Source organism: Mauremys reevesii, linkage group 2 (genome assembly GCF_016161935.1).
Source record: "Mauremys reevesii isolate NIE-2019 linkage group 2, ASM1616193v1, whole genome shotgun sequence".
NCBI classification, from domain to species: Eukaryota; Metazoa; Chordata; order Testudines; family Geoemydidae; genus Mauremys; species Mauremys reevesii.
The window spans coordinates 269,400,632-269,427,016 of record NC_052624.1 but is presented as its reverse complement, the minus strand read 5'-3'; the positions used below and the strand labels follow the sequence as shown (position 1 = coordinate 269,427,016).

At 43.1% G+C, this 26,385-nt stretch overlaps 1 protein-coding gene across 1 annotated transcript in view; it reads left to right on the top strand.

Annotated features, from left to right (window-relative positions):
* Positions 1 to 26,385, top strand: part of LOC120397331 — a 188,544-nt gene that overhangs the window by 24,930 nt on the left and 137,229 nt on the right. Inside the window, exon 5 of the mRNA XM_039523026.1 lies at positions 3,942 to 4,030. Coding sequence (XP_039378960.1) covers positions 3,942 to 4,030 — 89 coding nt within the window. The remainder of the gene's footprint in view (positions 1 to 3,941; positions 4,031 to 26,385) is intronic.

Here is a 26,385-nt window from a genome sequence, read left to right as displayed (position 1 = left end):
CCCCTTGCTTAGCGAGTGCAGTTCAGGTGAGGGTGACCAGTGCTTAATTTGTAATGAAGGAGGTGCCAGGGCTCAAGCAAGTTTGTTACTTTCATAACTGATGTGGCAAGCCCAGAGGTCCCGGGGCTATGAACTACCAAACCTAGAGGTGCGAGGACTCAACCCTGGAAGAAATTATGCATTGAGGGTGACCCCTTCAATCAGGTCAGGCTAAGTACAGTTCTGCTGCCCCTTACTCATACAATAAGGATGATAACATTTCATGAGCCTCACATTCAATACTAAAGTGATTTGTAACCCAACACCACCCAAAATTGTCAGCTGCATACCTAGGCAGAGTAGGTCAGTTCATGTAAATACAGTCTGGTCCTGAAGCCTTCCCCCGTCCCTTGGCTCATCACTAGCTGTCAGGGGAGAGCTCATTCAGACCTTGCGTACAAATCATAATTTGCTGAAATGAATGAGCCAATATTGGCAGAAAAAACAACAGCTGTGTGAAGAAACTATTCATTGTTCATACTTTTCGGACCTATTATACTTTTTCAGGTACAAGTATTTTATCATACACTGTATATGCTTTTAAAGTGTGTAATGTTTCAATTTCAATTCAAATTTCCAATCAATGACTAAATTGGCAATGCTGCATGTAACTAGTTGACCACTGAGGGGGGAGGGTGTTGGGGAAATTCGGGGGGGGTGTTACACCCCATAGGGTGGTGTAGGGAAATCCTAGCACCCATCTATTATTCTGGAGCACTTTTATGGACATGTGTTATGTTATAGGTATGTTAGAGGAGCATAAAAAATATTTTTAGTGTAGACAAGGCCTAAAGGTCTTGAAATATGCCAATAAGTTGGGATGGTTGGAGAGTTGCCGGCACAGAAGGATTAAAGCTGGCAGGAAATGGTTTCCCTGTCCTGTGAAAATTTTTGAGACATCACAAAAAATCTTCCCATTCTCAACTGGGAAAAAGTCAAAATCTCAAATTTCTGTGATCTGGGAAGGGAGACAGAATTGGTTTGGGTTAATCAAAATACTTTGTGTCAATTTTGTCCATTTTAAAATTATTTTTTATTTTTTTACTATTAATTTTACATTTTGTTACAAAAAGTATTTTTGAACAAGAAAACTGTTTTTTGTGGGTTTTTAAAAATGTTGAAATGAAATGTCTTTACAATTTTGAAACATTTTCGAATATTTTTGGGTTCAAACCCTTTGACATGAAAAGTTTTGATTTTTGTCTAGTTGGAATTTTGTTGAAAAGTTCCCAACCAGCATTAATTCGGACCTTTCAAAGCAAGGTGCCTAAAATTAGGTAAACTGAGTTTTTTTTGGGTAAATGAAAATTTTCTATGAAAGTGTCTGTTTTCCTTGAAAATATTGGATTTTTCATTGGAAAACCAAAAAACTGATTAGGTTTTCCAGTTTTTCTGGACAAAAAGTTTTGGTGTCAGTTTTTTGATTAAAAATAAAAATCCTGCACCATAAAAACACTCCATTTTCTGACCAGCTTGGGTAATATCCCATTCTATACCCCATTCTTACTTAGCTTTTCTTCCTCCACATAATAAATAGATATGTGATCATGGTGACTTCAGTTTGAATGATATATGCTGGAGGTTTTATGTTGCCAGTACTAAAACATCCTTGGAATTCCTAAATACTATAGATGAGAAGTTCCTCATTCAAAAATTGTTGCATCCAACATAGCAGAATTCTATATTAGGCCTCCTCTTGACAGATAAAGAGGAACTGATCTCAGAAATAAAAATTAATGGTAGCTTAGGTACAAGTGATCATGTCTCAATCACATTTATAATGTGAAAACAGAGTAAAGTCCAAATAAGTAATATGTATAACCTGGTGGTCTTAAAGTGCCAATTTCAAAAGGTGAAAACACTTATGAGCCAAATCAGCTTGGAGGAAGAATTAATCAGAAAAATATGAATGATAATTGAGAATTATTTCAGAACTCTACTAGATGCCAAAAAAGGCACAATTGAGAAAGAAGGCCATATTTGGTTAAAAAACTGACCTGGTGTAGAAGGGAGGTGAAGGCAGCTATGAAAAATTAAAATAAAATATAACAAATGGAAGAAAGGGGAAATTGATAGAAATGAATATAAATCAGAAGCTAGGAATTGTAGAAAATTGATAAAGGACGCAAAGGGACACAAGGAGAAATGTATCACCAGCAGAGTTAAGGACAATAAGGATGAGTCTTTGAAGTATATTAAGAACAAAAATAATCCGAACAATGATACTGGTCCATTACTAGACAGAAATGGTAGAATTGTCAATAATAATCCAGAAAAGTTGAAGCATTCATTAAATATTTCTGTTCTGTAGTTGGGAAAAAATATGATGTAGTTATATCATATGAAGATAACACTCTTTCCATTCCATTAGTGTCTCAGGAGGATGTTAAACAGCAGGTGCTAAAATTAGACACTTTTTTTTAAATCAGTGGGTCCTGTTAACTTGCATCCAAGAGTTTAAAAATAGCTGGGTGAGGGGCTCACTGGACATTAAGGTTTATATTCAAAAAGTCTTGGATCATGGAACAATCGGGAAGTTCCAGAAGACTGGATAAAAGCTAATGTTGTGCCAATATTTAAAAAGAGTAAATGGGCTGATTCAGGAAATTATAGGCCTGTCAGTCTGACATCAATCATGGGCAAGCTAATGGAGTGGCTGATATGGTACTTGATTAATGAATAAGTAAGCAAGGGTAATATAATGAATGCCAGTCAACATGGGTTTGTGGAAAATAGATCCTGTCAAACTAACTTGATGTATTTTTTTTGATGAGATTACAAGTTTGTTAAAGGTAACAGTGTTTATCTAATATACTTAGATTTTTGTAAGATGTTTGCATCCGAAGAAGTGGGTATTCACCCACGAAAGCTCATGCTGCAAAATGTCTGTTAGTCTATAAGGTGTCACAGGATTCTTTGCTGCTTGTATGAATACAGTACTTGAAAACTTTACATTTTTACAGTGCAAATATTTGTAATAAAAATAATATACACTTCGATTTCAATTACAACACAGAATACAATATATATGAAAATGTAGAAAAAAACATCCAAAATATGTAATTTCAATTGATATTCTATTGTTTAACAGTGCGATTAAAACTGCGATTAATCACGATTTTTAATTGTGATTAATTTTTTTTAGTTAATTGTGTGAGTTAACTGCAATTAATCAACAGCCCTAGTTATGCCTTTTAAAAAATTTGGCCTCAGTGACCTGCCATAGGCCACCCATGAGCCAGTGGCAAAATGGGTACTGGACCCCAGAGCTTATGATTCCCAGTCCAAGATAACTCTCTATTGCATATACTTACCTCAGATAGTTTATGATGGGGTTGTATTGTTGTGTACAAACCCTTTGAGCCTTGCTCTCCTAACATATTGTTATCAGAAACTAGCCTAATTGGGAAACCTTCTTCACTCAGTTGTTACTGTTTGAGGATTTTACATTATTATGGCCCTGATTCATCAAAGCATGTGATTAAACGCTTTGCTGAATCAGGGCTTATATTCAAATCATTGCTTATAAGTTAACTACAAGTATGTATGCTCCAGCTTAGAACAGCACTAGCCTTAGAAGAACATACAACATCTGAAGAACACTGAAGAGTAGCTGATACAGCCAGCAATGTGCTCATGGGGATCTCCCACTGGCATCCTCAAGGATTACAGTAAATTGTCTCTTTGAAAAACAGAATTTTTTCTCCCAAAGTAGCATAACTGAGCAGCATGAGAGACACTTCTTTCCTGTTGATTCAGAGATGTGTGGGAGAATTGGCCCCTTTTGCACTGGTGTCATTTACTTCATGCATTTCTCTTTCATGCTGCCTGTAGCCCTGTGGAGACACACACATGCGCAAGCACAAAATTGAAACCTTTTGTGATTTCTGGTTTCTTTGCAGCTGACTTTTCCCCTTAAAGATGTGATCACTTGCAATAACCCTCAAGCCTGGAAGCAAAGCACAAGAGTATTGCTTTTACAGTTAGTCAGGTAAGAGGATTTCTTTGCTTATTAATCAGCCAGCAATCTTGAAATCCAGAGGCAGAAGAAGAAAATGTTTAGAGCTCTAGTTGATATGCTCATGGAAATTCCATTATCCCAGCAAGACATTCAACTGCAAAGTGCTTAGCAGGGTTTTAAATACATTTCCAAAATAGGACATGATCTGGAATGAAGGGATACATAATAAGTTAATTTAAAAAAAAACATTTTATTGAACATTCATATAACATTGTCAAGATGCACTTAGACTGAAAACAGTTGGGTCAGATCCACATCTGGTGTAAACTGGCATGGAGCCATTGGAGTCAAAGGTGCTTGGTTGATTTATACCAGCTGAGGTGCTTTGGCCCTGAATTTGTGGTGGGGGAGGGAAATAAATCATTTCCCCCAGACGATGAGTGACCCTACTGTGCATGTCTCCTGTGCATTCCACTGTATGGCAGGTTTAGATACCCCCTCTCAGATGCTGTCATTTTCTGCTGCCCATATGTCTTGCTAGTCCATTCCCAAACCTCAGCCTTCTCCCTCCCCCACCCCCAAAAGAGGGTTTCCCTCTGGATGTATTTCAAAATATCTTAGAAATAATGTTACAGCATTTTAGTAATAGCTGCCTGGGGTTTTTTTCCCCATCCATAACATGGCTACTAATTATGGACCCAGTTTTGCAAGGTTCTGAGTGGTGTCTTTAGTGGGACTTAAGAGTTCTCAGCATCACAGAGGCTTGTTAGTCACTAGGAGGTAGCACACTTCATAGCTGCTGTTGACCGAACTCTCTGCACACACCACAGGCTCCTTGCATCTCTCCATTCCCCCCCACTATATCCCTGGAATGGTGGCCCATCTCCCTCTATTTCAGGGACTCCCTGCAACTCCACCCAGTCCAACCCTCATGCCAGGGGCGCTGTGCTCCTCTGCCACATACCAAAGTCTTCCAAACAAGCCTCTGTGTGTGCCCAATCCTATTGTTTCCGGGGTCCCCAAATCTCACACCATACCTCCTTCCCTTGTCCCTCTATACAATAGGGTCCTGTATTCTTTCCCTGCATGGCTCTGTGTGCCCCCAGCATCCCCTCTGTTGTATGCAAGGCCCCCCCATTTCTTTTCATATCGATGGCTCTGTGCGCTCCCCATTCTCTCATCCCCCCCACAACAGAGTCTTGTATTCTCTCCCCCACCCTGGTAGCAGGAGATCTGTGTACCCCTGTCCCCTATTCCAGGGTCCTCCACCCCTTCCCAGGATCTGTGTGCACACCACCCTTCCCCCTACATTATTGTTTGTCTTCTTTCTTATTGGGAGATAACTAAGTCGTTCAGGGTGTCCGCATGTTAAACTTTATTGGCAGAATAGACAGACCTGAGATAGGGTTATTGTTATACTCATAGGCCTTCATGGGTGTCATCAACCAGTTCTTTGCTCTACAGACAATTGCAGAGGTGCTTGAAGCTGTGGCTCTGCTAACCAGAGGAACGGAGCTCAATAAATCCCCCATTATTCCTCCTTTTGGTTTTTTGACTTTCCTCAAAATCAATAGGGTTCTGCCCAATGATCCCTAGCATATTCCTGGAAACGTTGGAATTTATCAGAAATGGTTTTCAAAAGTTACTGTGTTACACTCAACAGCATTTCTCTATCTGTAGTATATGGTCTGGCAAACTTGGCCGATAATTCCTCTTGGAGTTAGGGACAACAAACCATGGATTTTAGAAAGTATTGGATATAAACTCATGGCTCACTTTGAAAGTTTTCCTCCCATCTCACTAGTTTTGGCCACTTTGATATACTAGTCTCTCTCTGATTTATCAGGGGTACATTTTTGTCCTCTAAAATCTTTGGAAAATATGGAAATATTTCTAACAATGTATTTATTTCATTAAGACACTCCATCTACCACCTATTTTCTGTTAGGCCACTTCTACATTACAGGTAGATTGGCACTGCTGCGATTGATGCAGCTGTGTCAATTTAGCGGGCCTGGAGAAGACCCACTAAGTCGATTGCAGAGCGCTCTCTGGTCAACTCTGGTACTCCAACTCTCCAAGAAGAGTAAGGGAAGTCGGCGGGAGAGCATCTCCCATTGACCCAATGCAGTGTAGACACCGCGGTAAGTCAACCTAAGTGATGTTGACTTCAGTTACGTTATGCACATAATTGAAGTAGCGTAACTTGGGTTGACTTGCTGCAGTAGCATAGACCAGCCCTTAGTGCCCATATCCACTTCTCATCTCAGCAAGTTCTTATAATTCAGCATGTGGATTTCAGAGCTGCCTTTCTAGTCTGCAAAGCCACCCAGCCAACATATAATTATTTTCTGACTGAGCTCCAAGGTTGGGACCCAGAGCCTGAAATTTTGCAGACTGGAATGCTGGCACTGGCAATGCTGCACTCCTGGGATTCCAGGGCTGGATGATACCTCAGGGAATTCAATCCCTAGCTAATGGTATGCTCCTTTACAGAGCATATGATATATCAACTATAACAGTGCCTGGACAGAGCGGGCAAAGAGGAGGCTATATGGATTACTTTCTATTTTGGGAGGCAAAAGTAAGCACAGAAGCTGGCAGCAATAAATATGGAGAGAAAAGTCAGGAGCATTGATCCTGTGGTTAAGGCTCTTGGGAGAACTGCATTCTGTTTTTGGCTCAACCACAGACTTCGAGTGCGACTTTGGGTAAGGGTACAGTAACACTGCGATCAAAGAGCCACTGCATGGCTGTGCTAGGCCCAGGCCATCTGACTTGGGCTGGGGCTACGGGGCTTTAAAATTGCAGTGTAGACGTTCTGGTTCGAGCTGGAGCCCAGGCTCTGGGGCTCCACCTGGGTCTCAGAGCTCGGATTGCAGCCTGAGCCAGAACATCTACACTGCAATTGTATAGCCCTGCAGCCCAAACCCAAGTCAACTTGGCCTCTGGGCCCTAGTCTACACTAGGGGGGAGCGAGCTAAGTTAAGCAACTTCAGCTACTTGAATAATGTAGCAGAAGTCGACGTACTTAGATCGACTTGCTGTGGTGTCGTCACCGCGGTGAGTCAACTGCTGCTGCTCCCCTGTTGACTGGTTTGAGTATTGGCTTGCTAAACTCAGGGTTGTGAGTTCAATCCTTGAGGGGGCCACTTAGGGATCTGGGGCAAAAATCTGTCTGGGGACGGGTCCTGCTTTGAGCAGGGGGTTGGACTAGATGAACTCCTGAGGTCCCTTCCAACCCTGATATTCTATGATTTTGCTTGCACCTCTCGTGGCATTGGAGTACAGGAGTCTATGGGAGAGTGCTCGGGGGGTCAATTTATCATGTCTAGACTAGATGCAATAAATCAATCCCTGCTGGATCGATCACTACCCGCCAATCTGGCAGGTAATGAAGACATACCCTGAGACTTGGTGCCATGGTGGTTGTTTTTTTTTTTTTTTTTAAATCACAGTGTAGACATGTCCTTAGGATACATCTACACTGGAGGGGGAAAAAAAAAAAAAAAAGCCATGGCAGCTAGTCTCAGACCCTAGATCTCTCCTCTTGGGCTTGCGCTATGGCACTAAAAATATCTGTGTGGATGCTCCTGCTCAGGCCAGAGCTCAGTCTGAAACCCACTCCCCTCGCCAGGTTTCAGTGCTGTAGTGCAAGCTCGAGTCTGTAAACCCAGGCTGTGAGGGTTGTTGCTGCAGCTCAGTGCCTTAGTTTACCATTTGCAAAATGAGACTCCTAGCCCCGCCCTGCCTCACAGGGGTGGTGTGAGGAAAAATATGTTAAAGATCATGGCGTGCGCAGATACTGTGCTACTGGGGGCCATCTAAGTAACGCAGATAGCTACTGATCCCTCCATTTACCAGATCTTTGTATAGCAAGAGAAGGTTAAAGTTGGCGCAGTGGCAGATTTGGGTCTTGTTAAATCTAACAGTGATGTGTATCAAAGAGATTTTTGGCCGGCTTTCCATGCTGTAAGAAGCCTCTTTACTGACTCTAATTGTCTGTATTAAGCATACACCACAGACTGCAGATGAAGACAAAACAAGGGATACTAGGCCAAGGTGTGGGCTGTTTATATCATTTCCCCCCCAAATCTAATTTAGTCCAGAAAACATAAGGTAAAAGAATGCGCTGGTGTGGCTGGCTGGTTCTGATAAACGCCAAGTCACATAGTCCACCTCTTTTGGACACCAGCTATTAGAACGCTGAAGGGAATTTGTTTTGTGTGGTAATATATCGAGTTCAAATGGTCACACACAGCAGAGATGTGTGGGAAACAGAACCAATGGCAATGTGAAACATATGTGTGACTGTCCCTAGGACATGGTGTCTCATTCATAAATCAGTGCCAGGGATGTAAGAAGAGAGGTGTGGGTTTTGGTAAGAGCTCTTAGGTGATGCATTTTGCTTTCCAGGCCTGGATCTCTTAATAGAATCATATTTTTGATTAGCTCCCCCTCCTCCCTCTGCTCTTGCGTTGTTCAGTAGTTAAAATATCCAGAAAGTCAGCATGTTCCCATTGCTTTGATTTTTCTTGGGTAATGCTTACAACACACGAGAGCTGCCAGGTACTGTACTGTATGTGTCACTAGGTCTGATTGAATTGATCACAGGCTGTCTGAGAAGAGAACTGCTATAGTAATTGTCACACCTTGAAATATCCAGGCCAGCTTTTTCCTTAATCTTCATGCTCAGGAGCTCTGACTTGAGTGTGTGTGTGTAGATGTATAAAGCCCAGGGGACATATACAGGGAGTTGTTCCAGCAGGGATGTATGAATTTATCATCAGGTAGGATTATTCAATTAATATATTATCTGTAACAACTGTCATCTTGGATGTCAACAGAGGTTGAATTTGAAACTTCTAGAGCTAAAAGACACTGCCCCCCAAACTTGAGCGAAAGGACTAAGTCCTTCTATCCAGGCACCTGTAGCAGAGACAAGGGGAGATGTGTAACATACACCCAGCAGGCCTATGATGATAACCATAGCCTTGGAGACAAATATCCTCCTGCTAGTGGTTTCCTACCTGATCATTTACAATCATATGAAAGCAGAGATTGTGACCCAGGGTTGCAAGGGGCTTCCTTTGCCTCTCTTTCTGTACCTCTTAAAGGAAAATTAACCCTTAAGGTTGACGTGGTACACAGAGCCCTAGCCTGTAAATTAACTGCTTGTTTGTTAACAACCTCCCTACCTGTTAATACTAACATTTCGCTATGATCTCTGGCTATATTTTAGTTACTTGTAATACAGAGGACTGATGACCGGTTTCATGAAACCCGGGATCTGTGGCTAATGCAGCCAGGATGGCATCAAGTTGCATATGAAACGCATGTATTTGTATTGTGCCATTGAATTTCAGTAGCAGGAAAGAATTGGCACTTCTCAGACAACCATGCCTAGTAGCACTCTGGCCTATTGTTAAGTCAGGTACTTACAGGCACACTGGAAATATTCACTTCACACACTCCTGTAAGTTCTTCCACTGATCGTTTACTGTCGTGACTGCTGGAAACCTACTGCCAGGGGGCTTGTGGTGTGCTACCTGTTTCTCAGGAACAATAACCTTCTTGGCAAAAAGCTGTGGAGTTGCTTTAAATCTATGATAGAGGAGACAGAACACTGTTTTGGTTGTAGTTAGTAATGAAGGGCCAGATTTTTCATGGCCCTGACATGTGTACATAAGGTGGAAGAAGAAATCTTCCCACTCCTCTCTCAGGTGGGTCACAGAAAGATCAAGCAGAATTGCAGGCCTTGTGCATGGAGAAGCAGAGGGGCTGTTCCATCCCAAGTCCCTTTCTGTGCTGGTGGGAAAGGAGGTGCCATCTCAGCTCCACCTCCCTATATCTTGGCTAGCAAGCTGCACTAGGGTGTGGTAATCTTCACACCACGAAGATCCGATCTAGCAGTGGCTGTGCTGCCTCTGAGTGCCCCGGCCGTGTGAATAGAAATAACTGTGTTTGAAAGCCTCCGGTAGTAACGGGCAATCGGTGCTATGCACCTCTACTGAAACAAATAAGTGTCTGATCTGCAATGGGGTCCACATGGGTGGATCCCGTAGCCCATGAGGAGCCCCACTGAGCCCCTGAATTGAGCTCAGCACAGAGAGGAAATCAATTTGTACAGTACAGTGTTATCTGGGAAATGTTTGGGTGGGTAGGTGTTAACGATGGGAAGAGTCCACCTACTCTGGAATCACCAGATACATCCCATTGGGTAAGAGGAAATATGTGGTAGCAGCCTGGTTCCATCAAAAATGTGTAAACAAATAAAATGTATGCCCGATGTGCTTCACTGGAGATGAGGGTGCTTAACGCCTGAATACGTTTCAGGATCAGGTCCTGAATTATGCAAACAATAAAGCTCAGATGCACAACGTATTGCAAATATCAAGGCGTGCCTTTTTTCTATCGTGTACTTCTTTCTATGGTAGAGTAACATGTGGTTCTGCAAACTTTAATTTCTATCAGGCATCAGTGTGTGAATGAGCACCAAGGTGACAGGTGCTTTAGAAATACTTAAGGGTGTGTTTGGTGGGGGTATGTATAGCAATATGTAAATAAGCAGGTGTATTTGTTCGAGTGTATGTGTTTAAAGAGATGAAATGGCATGTTCCTTCCTGTTAAGCAATGGAGTTGAATGTTCAGATGGGACACTCTAAAAGTACAGGACAGGTGTAATTTAGAGGAACTAACTCTTGTTAGAGTAGCTGTGAACTCTTGTCTCAGCCTCTTATTCCTTGACACATTCCTCCTACAGTTGGAAGTGAACCCATATAAAGCAGGAATACATCCAGAAATGAGAGCTGTCTTTCCACACTTTAATATATATTTTAAAGTCATGGACTGATTTCAGTTTACAGCAGTGGTTGCTGGCAGTGTAATTGTTTACTTCATTGGTGGCTACTGAAATACAAAGCTTGCAGGATAACGGGAAAAATATAAAGTGCGCTTTAAAGAGATTGCTTTGGGCTAAGCCCATTAAATACTATTGGCACCTTCATGAGTGAATGGGAGCCCAGCTCATGTTTGCTTTGTGTCCCGCTAGTTTCAATTTGTTACAGTGAGAAACAGAGCGCAAATGTGTGGTTCTGTGCCAGTGCAAGCAGCTGGACATTACTTATAGAGTAGCTGCAAATCGTTTGCTGGAGATGGCAAAATATTACCTGCAAAGAGACACACAACAGCACTGCTTGATAGAGAGTCTTTCATTCAAACCGTATCCCAAACTGACTGCTTTGCAGTATTGATGTATAGAATTTTTACCTTAAATGGAGAGGGACAAATTAAGAGGCATGGGCACAGAAACATGTATATTTTCTGTAAAATTTACAATGAGATGAGGAGCGAGAGAGAGTCAGGCTATTCCAGAGAGCAGGAGCCGCATAAGATGAGGTTATTGCTTTAAAGGCTGGATCCTGACAGATGCTGAGCAAAGCACTGATCCAGCAAAGAACTTAAGGTCATGCTTCTCTTCATTAGTGATAATAAGCCCTGGTTCCTAGTGCTTTTCATCAGATAGGTCACTGATGGGAAAACCGAGGCATAGTCCCATTGGTTCCATTGAGGCTATTCTGTTGCTTAAGTGCTTTGCTGGATCAGGAAGAGCATATTCTGTGCCATGTAGAAGTGAGCCCTAGGAGTGGGGAGACTGTGTGCCTGGATGGAGAGGAGGTCTAGGTTAGATGGACAAAGGTACTGCAGAGGGGAGCAGACCAAGACAAAATGGTGAAGTTTTCCAAAGCACCTAATTTGTATGCCTTAGGGTATGTCTACACCGCAAATACACCTGCGGCAGCGAGTCTAGAAGCCTGGGTTAACTGACTCGGGCTTGCACTATGGGGCTAGAAATAGCAGCGTAGTTGTTCCCACTTGGGCTGGAGCCCAGGCTCTGAGATCTTCCCCTCTTGCCGGGTTTCAGAACCCAGACTCCAGCCTAAGTGGGAATGTCTACACTGCTATTTTTAGCCCAAAGGCATGAGCCCTGCGAGCCGGAGTCAGTTTACCCAGGTTGAGACTCACTATTGTGGGTTTGAAAATCCCACCCAAAGGCCTTAAGTGAGTCTGAAGCAAATGCATAGAGGATTATAAAAGCAAGGAGAGCAAATTTGTCTTGGCCTCTGAAATGGTTTACCGTACACACATACAAACACAGAAACAAATATTCAACCCCGCCTCAATCAAGTTTTTACAGGCACAGTTTTGCAGCTGCAGTTATTCATATTCACAATTTGTAACCTGCAAATTAGTGACTTAATCAGTTAACTTACCATAATTGTGCTCACAAAATTACACCTGCAATTATTTACCAACCACAATTTTTGTCTTCAAAAACTGGAGACCTGCACTTGAAGAAAATCTGGCCCTTTATATATAAAATCTAGAACTGGTCAAAATTTGTTCATCCAAACCTTTTTCATCATAAAATGACTTTTTGACCAAAATCACAATTTTGGGAGAAAACTTTAAGTCAAAATGTTCAGGTTTTTCAACAAAAATCTGAAAATTAAAAACGGAAACATTTTTGGTTACATTTTTCAACAAAAATGTCCATTTTGAAAACTGAATAGTTTTACCAAAACCAGAATTTTTTTGTCAGAAATAGTTTTCAGAAACCAAAAGTTATTTGGATTTTAATTTTTCATTGTGAAACCAAAACCTTTTTGTGAGAAATTAATAAACAAACCAAAAAAGTAAGCAAAAAATCCAAACAACCAAAGAAAAAAACTCCATTCTCCCACTTAAAAAAAAATCCTGAGAAAAATAATTGCCATTTTTCCACCAGCTCTACTAAAATGACATGTTCACAAATCCACTCAAACCACATAGATTTATCATGTATTTAATTACATGTACAAATGCAAAAGGAACCTTGTCTAAATGGAGTATAATCTATTCCGCATGCTGAACACACTTAGCTAAGAAAGATCCAATGAGCATATGTAGAGTCTGCTATATGGTTTAGACGATTGTCTTAACCCTGGGAAATGATTATTTTGGCAAACTGAATGTTTGACCTCTCTAATCTCTCCTTTTCTTGAACCTGTTCCCCCACCTCTACTTTCCAGGTAAATAATTTGCTCAGCTGTTTTGTTTTATAAGTAGGAACAGGACTGATCACAGTTAGTCATGGGTAATGGGGCAAAAATTGTCAACTGAAGTTTATTTATTGCAGTTGTAAGCACTGCACAGCCTCTGACCTTTCCATAAGCGCTTTACAAACTCTTTCTGTGGCATTGGACTGCATTATTCCTAACCAGCCCATGATGAATGGAAAGGCAGGTAAGGAAAAATGTTTTGTTTGTGATCATTCTATCGCTCCGCCTTCCCCACCTCCCCCCACATATGCATGTGCAAATTTCTGTCTCTTCCAGTTCTGGATGCAAACTAAGGGGCAAGTACAAATGTAAACGTTAAATGAAATTGTGGATCCAAATTCCATTTTAAATGGACACAGCTGTGGTTTGCTCATGACTCATGTAACCCTTATTTCTTCCTCTCTTCTTGAAACATTTATTTTTGTGGGTGACACTTTGGGATTTGTTTAGGGCGTATGCTAATCTTCGATGTATGCCTCTAATTTTAGGACTAGATCGCTTTAAGGCTCAGCTGTACATTAGGTGTGGTGCAGAGGCATGTTACCTCTTGGGAAGCAGGGGGATGAATTATACATCCATCAACAGAACCTTGTTGCAGGGGTGAGGTGCAGGGATGTACAGATTGCACCAACTCCTGTAATGGTGTCGTCCGCTCCTCACAGGCCAAGGTTCCGCCGCTTCCCACCCCCAGGAACACACAGGGCAGTCTCTGGCCCCTCAGCACAGACAATTATGGCTGTCCTTATGTGATGCGTACAAAGAAGGGCAGGGACCTCAGTGTATGTGCTGTCAAAGTGAGCATACCATGTTCCTTTTTTCACCTTCTGCTTGTATCCCATTGTGTTGCAATAGTTTTACCAAGTTGGTGACAGTCTATTGCATACTTAAGCTGTATACCAGTTTACTCTGTATTTATTTACTGGCATTTCTACGGCATTCATTGCTGTAGCTATGGCCACCACACAAACATGCATACCTGTGAGAGCAGTATGGTCTTGCTACCTTCAATGTGCTGATGGGGAAACTAAGGCAGTGAGTGGTTCTGTAACTTTCCTAAGGACACAAAGTATTTGACAGAGATAGAAAGAGAAGCCTGATTTCCTGACTCCCTCTTCTATGCCTTAGTCTCCAACCATTCTTCTTCCCCTAATGCAAACTATAGTCTGTATGACACGCACATTTGTGAAGTGTTCCATATTTTTCCTTAACTCTCCTTTAACCTGATTTCTATAAGACACTTGACAACAGTTAAGCTGCTGCTGCTGCAACCAAGGTTGTCTCGTTGTTACCTTATACTCCTAGAATCATAGGACTGGAAGGGATCTCGAGAGATCTTCTAGTCTAGTCCCCTACACTCTAGGCAGGAATAAGTATCATCTGTCTGTCTCAACCTGTTGTCTTATTTCTTATCTCGCGATTGTAAACTCTTTGGGGGCAGGGACTGTGTCATACCTATAAAGAGAAGGGTGACAACCCTCCTGTATACAATACTATAAAATCCCTCCTGGCCAGAGGCACCAAAATCCTTTTACCTGTAAAGGGTTAAGAAGTTCAGGTAACCTGGCTGACAACTGACCCAAAGGACCAATAAGGGGACAAGATACTTTCAAATTTGGGGGGGGGGGGGGGTGGAGGCTTTTGTTTGTGCTCTTTGTTTTGGTGGTGTTTCCTCTTGGAACTAAGAGGGACCAGACAACAATCCATGTTCTCTGAATCTTTCTGCACAAGTCTCTCATATTTCAAATTTGTAAATAACAGCCAGGCAAGGCGTGTTAGTTTATCTTTGTTTTCTCAACGTGTGAATGTTTCCTTTGCTAGAGGGAGCTTTATCCCTGTTTTGTTGTAACTTTGAAACTAAGGCTAGAGGGGGTTCCTCTGGGCTCTTTAAATCTGATTTCCCTGTAAAATTATTTTCCATCCTGATTTTTACAGAGATGATTTTTACATTTTCTTTTTAATAAAATGCTTCTTTTAAGAACCTGACTGATTTTTCCATTGTCCAAAGACCCAGGGGTTTGGGTCTTTGATTACTTTGTAACCAATTGTTTAGGATATTATTCTCAAGTCTTCTCAGGAAAGGGGGTGTAAGGGCTTCGGGGGATATTTTGGGGGAAGAGGAACTCCAAGTGGTCCTTTCCCTGTTTCTTGTTAAATCACTTGGTGGTGGCAGCGTACCAGGTTTAACCTAAGTGGGTAGAAATAAGCTTAGGGGGCTTGATGTGGGTCCCCACATCTGTACCCTAGAGTTCAGAGTGGGGAAGAACCCTGACAGACTGTCTTTTTGTTCTGTAAAAAGAACAGGAGTACTTGTGGCACCTTAAAGACTAACAAATTTATTTTAGCATCCGAAGAAGGGAGCTGCAGCTCACGAAAGCTCATGCTAAAATAAATTTGTTAGTCTTTAAGGTGCCACAAGTACTCCTGTTCTTTTTGCGGATACAGACTAACACGGCTGCTACTCTGAAACCTTTTTGTTCTGTGTTTGTACAGCAGGCTCCTAGGTGCTACAGTAATACAACATAATATGCACAATTCATTTTCTTGTAAGATCTGTGATGGGGCAAGGCCAGATGGCTACAGTAAAGTAGTGAGGAACAGGTATGTTAGCCCCAGGCTAAACAAATCCCTGGTACCATGGTAACCAAACGGCAGTTGCTCCAGGTTAATCAAGACACCTGGGGCCAATTAAGATCTTTCTAGAAGGCAGTGGAAATAGCTACATTGATTGGGACACCTGAAGCCAATCAAGGGTTGGTTGGAACTAGTTAAAAGCCTCCCAGTTAGTCAGTGAGGGGTGTGTGTGAGGAGCTGGGAGCAAGAGGCGCAAGGAGCTGAGAGGCTGTGCTGCTGGAGGACTGAGGAGTACAAGCATTATCAGACACCAGGAGGAAGGTCTTGTGCTGAAGCTAAAGAAGGTGTTTGGAGGAGGCCATGGGGAAGTAGCCCAGGGAGTTGTAGCTGTCATGCAGCTGTTACAGGAGGCACTATAGACAGCTGCAATCCACAGGGCCCTGGGCTGGAACCTGGGGTAGAGGGTGGGCCCGGGTTCCCCCCAAACCTCCCAACTCCTGATCAGAGACAGGAGGAGTTGACTCAGACTGTGGGTTCCACCAGAGGGGAAGATCACTGAGGTGAGCAAATCTGCCAATAAGCTCAGGACCCACCAAGGTAGAGGAGGAACTTTGTCACAGATAACATACTTTTCACTAGTTAACCAAGACTTTTTTGTCTGGTCACATGGTAACAAAATTGCACTAGACATATTAGCAGCATATGATTATTTTCCTTCTGCGATATAGCTGAATTTAATTGCTCTTGGAAGAGAAGATCCAGCTCCTGCCAGCCTCCGAGAGCTTCGCTTTGGGTTCCAATTTAAATAAGCTCATAATTTAACTTAGTGAAAAACTGTGATGTATTCCTCTCAATACTGTAAATTGGCCCAGTTTTACTTCACTTAGGACACAGGTCACTCAAACACTTTGCAAATCTTGGTGAGGCTTTTGTCTAAGTATTATGGCTCTGATCCCCCAGTTGAACACTGCATGGGCATAAGGGGCCACCCATGAGAATTGGATTGCTTTATAACATAATCCTGACTTTATAACATAATCAGGTGAGTTCTGCAGAGCTTCAGTTTTGTGGATATGTTTTGCACAGTATCAACCACTTGCCCAAACCCCCGGTTACTCTCAGCATCTTAAGAAGGATTTGTCACTTTATTTGAATGGGAGCAGGAAAAGAGTCCATCAAAAAATAAACATGTCCTAAACTACCATTGTTCTTCTTTTGGATAGTATATTGATTTCAATAAAGGTTCACTGATTACACCAGCTGAGGATCTAGCCAAGTAATTATTCCCCACTCAGAACCAGGCAATCATTAGGTTTTAGTTTTTAAACTTGAAGTTAATGGAGTAATGCCAATTTACATCAGCTGAGGATCTGTTATAGTATGACATAGGTACAGGCTTGCAACTGGGCCAACGGCATTGAACATTTCTGGTGCCATAAAGTAATGAGGTGTGTCAAGGACTGGATTGAAGTTTTTAAGCCTGACGCTCCAGCTTCATTACAATGAAGTTACACTGCCATAGAGCCGGTGCAACAGAGTGGGAAAATCTGTTTTAGTTTAGCATCTGCTTGTTTCCACTCCTCCAGTAAAGATAAACAATTTCTTGCAGTACCAGATAAGATCCTGTTAGTCGGTGGGCGGAGAAGTTAAGACAATCTATGCTATTACATTCATCCAAAAGACATTCCAATATCCCAAAAGATAACTTCTGTTGACCTGTATCTGTCACACAAGGTCAGATGTCAAATGCCGACATGCATGTGGCCATATGAGCTGAGTTCTCTCTTGTCTTTTTCACTGAACATTAAACCTTTGTTGCACGTTAACGCCCGAAAGCATGAGGTCCCTTAGGGGCCTAACATCTCATCGATCATATTTGTGTCATCTGCAAAGCCATGACTTCAGTGAATGGCTGCTAAGCTTATGTGCTTAGAGCCAGATGAGCCCCAGACTCACCCTGGCAGTTGTGGGCACATTCAAAAATTCTGAGCATGTTGAGGTCTTCAAACTATTTTAAATAAATGTGTGTAGTCAGAGTGGATCATATTTTTTTCAGACTGTTTTAATAATCAATGGAATAAGCATAGTTATTATGACAAGTGTCACCAAGTAGCATACATGGTCTTCCTCGTTGACTCTTGAGAAGACATACTGTGTTCTCAGCTTTTGGCTTATGCAAGGTTTTATGTAGAGGGGATGCTGTGTGAGCAGCAGGAAAGTTTGCAGTTAGCCTGGGGTTCCAATTAGAGTCAATTCTGGAGGCAGAGTTGCTCTTTGGGAACTTGGCATTGGTGTTGGTCTGAGATTCCTGAAAGAAGGGATTGCCCTGCATGCTGTTTGACCACCACCATTCCAAGACTGGTGGATATGTGTAAATAAAGCAAGTTGCACTTAGAATGTACCCAGACTCTGCATCACTGATTTCTCCCGCACTGGGAAGTCAACTTGCAAGACCCCAGACATCTGTTACCATTCAGCACAGGAGTGACACCTGGGTCAGAGTGAGCACTGGTGTTAGAAGGGGGCCATACTGTCTTCTGAGCTCTTGAGAATATCTAGGCACCACACTGAAAAGAGACTTTGCTGTGTTTTTCAAAGGAGCTGGGCAACAAAATCCCATTGGACACTTTCTTATAGTCTGGGGGAAGTAAATCACTGGTGGCCTGATTATCAGAGGTAATGAGAACTTGCAGTTTCCACCAGCTTATGAAAACCAGACCATTAACCACCTTGTCTCAGGTCTCTCACCTCCAAAATAGAAATGAGAGCCTGGTGCCTATATCACAGAGGTAACAAGAGAGATGAATTAGTTAAACTGTGTGTGACATTTTAAAGATCATGTATTCTTACGCTTTGCTTGTGTATCCCATTAACCTCTGAACGAGGAAAGGGTAACTCTCAAATCTCCGGGGTCACAAATGTACCTCTCTGCTGTAGGTGACCAGGATCTGTGACCAGGGTTTCTTCCTGTGTGGAGATGGCATTCTTATCCATCTAACCCCCAAAACTGGCTGCAGCCAGTCAAGCAACAGAAGCTCTTCTGTTCTGTTTAACAAGCCTGCCTGCCTCTGACATCCACTGAACCTCATTTTCAGAAACCCACTTGACCTTGCCTTCTGTAAAGCACATGTGAAGATGTCCCCCCCACAAGCAGCAGAAATGGTGGGGTCGGTACAAGAACAGCTGGAATCTGTTATGAGTGAGGGCTGGCTTCTGGCATTAGCCCAGAGCTCCTTTTTTGTGCTCTGATAGGCCTTAGAGCTGACCTTTGTCTGAACTTAGCTTAACTGGCCACTGCTAAGAACTGCCTTTTCAGGCCTCCTGTGTCAGCACAAGATATTGCCACCACAGAGTGATTGCAATTTCACGCAGCTTAATCTTTCCAAGACAGCAGGTCATCCACCTTGCTGTTGTTAGTGACTGTTACACTGAAAAAATATTTCAAAGCAAACTTTACATCAGTAGATCCATTGCCTGGGCTCAGGCTACCAAGCCTGGAGACTGATTGTGTCTGGAGACTGTGTGCTAACATATTAATGCTTTGAACTAGACAATCATGTTCCCAGTCCAGTAAAGGAAATCGCACAAGCAGATACTTACTCTTGTGCAGAACCTACTGAACTAAGTTGCAGTGGCACAGGAGTAAGTGTTGGTGCCGGTGGCTCTCTTTGAGAGTGTGCGTGTTGGAATGTCAGCACACGTGTGCGCCTTCTGCGGGATGTCATGTGGGAGTTAAAGGCTTATGTGCACCAGTCCCACTGTGGGCATGTGGTGCCATTATTCTGATCCCTCGGGGGGCTCCGTGCTGGTGCTAAGTCTGTACACCGCAGTGTCATTTTCGTTGTTTTTTGTGCAACGAAGGGGATAGTATTGGTGAAATGAAGCTGAATGTGGCAGAGAGGGTGTTACGGTCCTGGGCTAACACCTGGAGATAGATATTGTGCTGAGAGGGACAGGAGCCATAATTCCCTTGCTTTCCAGAGCTTGTGTTGGGCGGGAGTGGGGTACACGTGTGTGGGAATTTATATGGAGGATCAGGGCCATCTGCATTGCTAGACATTGCTGCCATGACATAAGGGATTTGCACCGGGGATTGGATTCCAGAGCGCCCCCACAAAGGGGGGCACGCAGGGCCAGCTTTGTATACTGTCCTCATTCTGCCGAAAGGCTGGTGGTGTTGTCTATACCTCTGCTACACAAGAGATAATTGCCTATTAAGAATCCTATCTGTTCCTTTTTCACACTGAATTCCACAGCTTATTCAGCACTGCCCCAGCCCTGGCGACCTGGCTAGCAGCAACCCTCTCCAACTGACTTATACCACCGAGTTGGAAACTACCCGGGCCTGTTGTGCTTGATGGCATTGCTCAGACGCTCACTGTCAGAGTCTGTCAGACTCATTGCCATTGATCAGGGCTGGGCCAGAAGCGATAAACAACCCGGTGGTTAATTCACAGAATTTGTATTTGGAAGGAGGTGTGTCCTTGAAACACACACTCCACCATTGGATTCCCAGAAAAGGCATTAACTGCTCATATCACCGGGACACTAGAAACTCCTTCATGGTTCAGATGATAAACTCCTGGCAGCAACTGAAAGAAACAGAAAAGAGAAAGATGGAGCATAGGATCTGATTGGGATGAGGCCTTCTTTGCTGCAATCAAGTCAGCCTCTGGCAGGGATGGCCTAAAAACATTCATGCCCACTAGCAGAAGAAAGTAGACGGGTGAGCTGTGAAGGCAAGTGTCTGCCCAAATCAAGAAAAAGATTTGGGTTCTGATTCAAGCTGTCCTCACAAGAGGTTGGCTGCAAATGGTGGAAATCTCTCAAGATCTGGTGATCTATGAACCTTTTGCAATCTTAGCCTGATATTGCATGAGAATTTTTGGTTGCATGTCGGCAAAAAGGCCCCTTCCAGTCCTGGATCCAACCTGGAATCAAAAGCCATAGGGGATGAATTCTGATATGGGATTTTAGCTAGTTAGCTATATAGCACCCATTATAGTAGTATCTGAGAGCCTCCCATGAATCCAGATCTCTTGAGGTTCTGTTGTGGCTCTTCTCTAAAAGAAAAGTGTCCTGAAAAACAGGATGCAGGAGCTAGCTCCCTGCACTGGGGGTCGGAAGGGGAGGGGAAACTAGTGGCATGAATGACCAGGAAAAATTGGATTGTGTATGCTGGGCCTTTTTATTCTCACTTTAAAGGGTAGCTGGTAGAAGCTGCAATAGGCAAAGTCAGAGGGATGTTCGCAGACCTTCCTTTCTAGAATTTACACCAAGTCTATCTACACTGGCATGGTATGGGGGGTTCTGTACAGACCAGGGAATCTTCTCACCACCTCGGATGGGACACAGTGTGTCAATGGAGCTACCTCACAGCTGCAGTTGCCCCTGCAGCTGCTGTTACCAGTCCTCTATTAGTGTGGAGGGGAAATGTTTATCAATGAGCATAGAGATCACACCTTCCCTGGCTAGGCCCCCAGTCAGCTGTGAGGAATCTTGCTCGCCCTGCACAGAGAAGCTGCACTGTTTCCACTGTTCCAAAGGCTATGGAAGGCTGAAGGGTGGGGGCACATTTTGAAGCCAGGACAGGAGGTTGACTAGGAAAAGAAGGGGGTCAAGGCCAGTGGGACTTTGATGACATGGATGCAAAACTCTGTGTGTGGGGTGGATAGGTGGAGGGACATGCTACTGTGACCCCATCAGCACAGTGACTGCTCCGAAGTTCTGAGCACTAGGGGAGAGAGGGTCCTGCTGGAATAGAGACTTCTTGCACGAGGTTGCTTTAACCAGGCTTCAATGGGGCTCCAGAATTTGTCACTGAATGTGCAGCTAGAGCCAGGCGGGAACCAGATTTCCTGTTTCTAAATCACGGCATGATCCATGAAATTTCTTGCCTTCCAAAATGGACAAAAACCAAAGATGTCAACATTGTTTTGGGTCACTGGAAATGTTTTTGTTTCAATAAAATGGAAACATTTCATTCTGATTTGGTCTTTTATTAACTTTAAAAAAAGCATGTAAAAACAATGAATTTTGTTTCAAAAACTCTCCCTCCTCACTCTGCACGTTGCTCCCCGGGGGGACTGGGTTAGCTCTATTGTGGGAGGGTCAAGGGGCTGTCCTCCAAAGAACATCCGGGGAAAGATCCCCAAAAGACAGCTGAGAGCACACAAAGATGGGGAGCCCTTCTGCTTCTTAACTCCCCTTCCGTCCCGTTCCAGCACTGGTAATATGTTTGTCTGGGTTCCCATGCTGCCACCGGCTGCTAGAGCATGGTCGTGCATTGTGACCTTTCTGAAGGGAGAGTCGCATGGCATGGAAATGTGGATCAGGGTTGTCAGGCTGTATTAACTTTAATGCTCCACGTCTGTTTGCCATTTGATCAGGAAGCCTGCTGTGCAGCCCAGCTGTCCCATGACTCCCACCTTCTCTGGCTAGCTATGCTGCCTTTTCCACACAGCCCACTGGGCAAATAGTTTGTCACAGTTTGTCTAGTGGCGTGGCTGCCACCTCTGCTGGAAGGGGATGCATATCCAGTGTTCACTTTTGCATGGGATTATGGGACTTTTTCTCCACTCTGGGCTGCATAGTAAAACATAAGGGGCCCCTTATAAATCTAGAGATGGTTCAAAAATAAACATTAAGGGTGGGATTTTTCAAACGATTCAGCACTGGCCTAACTTGGCTCCTGTTGAAATCAGTCGTAAAACTCTCATTCACTGGAATGGGACCAGAGGTTAGACCAATGGTTTGGAAAATCCCAGAGTGAAAATACGTATGTGGAGGAGGGATAGCTCAGTGGTTTGAGCATTGGCCTGCTAAACCCACGGTTGTGAGTTCAATCCTTGAGGAGGCCACTTAGGGATCTGGAACAAAAAATTGGTCCTGCTAGTGAAGGCATGGGGCTGGACTCAATGACCTTTCGAGGTCCCTTCCAGTTCTAGGAGATTGGTATATCTCCAGTTATTACCTTTATATGTGGATTAAGTTAGGGTAGGTCAGATATATTCCATCCAGTAGACCAGGGTGGCCAACTTGAGCCTGAGAAGGAGCCAGAATTTACCAATGTACATTGTCAAAGAGCCACAGTAATACATCAGTAGCCCCCCATCAGCTCCCGCTCCCAGTGCCTCCCACCCATCAACAGCCCCACCAGTCAGCACCTCCCAATCACCTGTTTCGTGGCAGGCAGGAGGCTTGGAGGTGGGGAGGAGTGAGGGCACTGCAGGCTCAGGGGAGGGAGCAGGAAGGGGTGGAGTGGGGGCAGGGCCTGTGGCAGAGCCAGGGGTTGAGCAGTGAGCACCCCCGGCACATTGGAAAGTTAGTGCCTGTAGCTCCAGCCCCGGAGTCGCGGCCTATACAAGGAGCCGCATATTAACTTCTGAAGAGCCGCATGTGGCTCCGGAGCCACAAGTTGGCCACCCCTGCAGTAAACGGTAGTGCTGAGTACGTACACATGCATGCATGTAGTGTACTTTTTTTTTTTTTTTGCAAGCCTCTGAATAATTTGAGCACAGTCTGGAAGAAAACACACATTACAATATTTCAAAGCTCTAGTTTCATTAGTACTGTATATGTCACTTTAATTGGTTCTCAAATGCATTTCCTACGCTGGCTTCCTTTCAATTCTCTAGTGACAATCCTCCAGCCACCTAGCGTGGTGGAGACATCTGAAATTCCATTTGTGAGACTGGAATCTGAAATCCTGTTCGAACTGGCAGTGCCTTTCATGTGATGGGGCTTCACAACTCTGTAGCTAATTCTGCATTTCTTTGACAGTTGCCACATTCCTGAGATGTGATTGACAGGCTGTGAACTCTAGCTGTGAATTGTGTTTAAATTCCTAGTGGGAGTCTCCTATGGCACAGCAATTTATGGTTTCTTTGGCCCTAGGCTTGCCTTGATTCTCAGATTCATTGTGGATCCAGAACAGTGAACATTTAATAAGGATCTGGGGTTGTGTTGCCAACCAAGAAAACATGATATTTAGCATTACAAAATCAAAGGTTTTCTAAGGCATTGTGTCTGGTGCCTGTAGCTGTTAATCAGTTCACTAGTCTACATTCTTTATTTTTATGTATTGTACCTTTAAAATAAATGGAGGTACATTTTAGCTGTTCAAAAAGGGAAAGTACTTATTTTGTAAAATTATACCTAACGCACTAATACAAATTACTATTGAACATGCACAGTGTAGACAGAATCATGTGCTGGTTAGTGTGTGTGTGTGTGTGTGTGTGTACACCACTGCTATCTACAGGATGAAATTAGAATGGCTTTGTTGTGTCATAGGTCCCATACTGCAATCAGCTCACAGAAGTTCTCCTTTTGCTCAAGTGGTAGAGGGCTGTGCTTTTGAAGCAGGAGGATTAGGCATCTACAAAGTTGCAAATGGATTTGTTGTACAACATACTTAGAACCCTGAAGTCTTAGGGGGCTGCCAATGTATTACACTATTGTTTTGTGAAGAACATACAAGAATATAAGATTTTAAAAAGACATCTGTATTTAAAGGGATACCATCAATTTAAAAATCACAGAGCACTATTTTAAAATGAAGGAAAAGTGGTGGCAAAGCACAAAAATTGGCTGGGCAATTAGGGAATAGTATCTGCAACTACTTTTAATCATGGTGATTTCAAGTTGCATAGATGGATAGATTTTGAGGCCAGAAGAGACCATTAGATCATCCAGTCTGAACTCCTGTATAACACAGGCCACAGAAGTTAATTCAAAGAGTTTCACCAATGTTAACTTTAAAAGGATGCTGACTGGTGAAATTTTGCCCCAAAGAAGGTTTTACAAGATAGAAACATCAATATTTCTACTTCATTTTTAAGATTCAACATGAAAAAAGCTTTATTAAAAAAAAACAATTATTTCTTTCTCTTTGTAAGACACCCTGAAAGTGAAATTGACTAGAAACTCTGACGCTAAAGTAAAACGGTTTAATTTCACTGTTCCAACACACACAAAAAACCACAACACAGCCTCCCCCAAATCACAAAACAAACAAAACCAACAACCCCAAAACACCTAATTAAACAGCATAAATTGTAAATAAATTTAAATTAATAATTCAAACTGAAATCTAATTTAAGTTATTACCAATTGTTACCCCATAGGTAAGGACATTTTATTTCCCAATATGGGTAGGGCCAAATTAATCCCTCTGTAAATGCATTAATTTAACTGAAGTTACATCAGGTGTAAATTTGGCCCATCATTTCTAACCAGTCAGCGACCTTTAAAAAAGCTGGTTACATTTTTGCAGCAAGAAAGGGCAACATTCTTGTGAGAGACACACTCATCCATTCTTTACTAGGGCTATCAAATATATAGTTACTCTAATTACCTTGGAATGTTATTTCTGCAAGATACCAGCTGAGTCCCAACGGGGGAGGGGGAAAGGGGTGGGGATTATCATCCTTTATTATGTATCTATGAAAATGTATCCATTTGCAGAATCAGATTATTTAAAACATAGGTTGCCACAGGGAGGTGGTGTAGCCTCACAAGGAGACCTGGTTTTCAATAGCAGCTCTGCCACTGGTCTGCTGGGTGTCCTTGGGCAAGTCACTTCCCCTCTGTGTCAGTTTCTCCACCTATAAAATAAGGATAATGATACCGACCTCTTAGGAAAAGTGCTATATTAGAGCTAGTTGTTGTTATAATTACTTTATTACATCCCTAGTCGTAAGACTCTATCTCCCTCCATAAAACATATGGACATATGAAAATGAGGCTCTCTTATAGAGTGGAACTCCCCCCCTCCCCCGGCTGCATATTGTTCTGCCATAAGCAGCGAGGGGTTTGCTTAGCCATAGAATGAGTTGTGGGTCTGGCTCCTAAAGATGATAAATCCAGGAATCTGATTTATCAGCTAATTATGAAAGAAACACATGCGCATACATGCACAAAATGCACCTGAATTCCTAAGTTAAATGGTTTGCAATGAATAATTTCAGCACTAAAAAGGCATTTCACCCTCCCTGTCAATGGGAGTAAGATTGGGCCCAATGAGAGCCAGGGTTGGCACGATCATGCTTTATGCTTCTAAATTAGGATTCTTCTCTCATCCGCTCTTTTACGAGTCAAAGTCCCCTGAGAAGCAGAAGAGGCTGTAGATGGCAGCATAGGCATTTGAATTGGAAGGCAGGGCTGACAGTTGCAGCTGATTTCATCATCATCCCGTGAGAAATTGCTTGCTGTCTAGTGTCTCAGCAAAAGCAGCTGCTGCTGTCTGAGGAGGGCTAGGGTGAGCCTGAATTTTGGAAAATGGAAGATCAAGATATGCAGGCTTATTATTCGAAGCATTATTCAGATGAATAGAGAAATGAATCAAAAACACTGTCCTCCGGCGTTTACTGCATCGGGGGAAATGTGTGTTTGTATTTCACTTGTCTGGCTTGTGTTCTGGATTATCCCAGGTTGTTAGAACCTCCAATTTTTCCTAGTCAGACACAACACAATCACTTGTGACCCACTAGAAAGCTGCTGACTTGCACTTAAACACCTCAGGCCTGATCTGGCCTGGATCATTCACCCTGTCTACACACACACACACGATTCATGCAAGGAGGGGACACCCCATGCAGGGGTCTCTGCTTGTTCCTGGGGGAAAAGTGGCGTAGGTGTCTTCATGGTATTATCTCGACTCATCCTCCAGCCAGTGTATGGGGGTGGTGGAGCCTGGGAGGGACAGCAGAT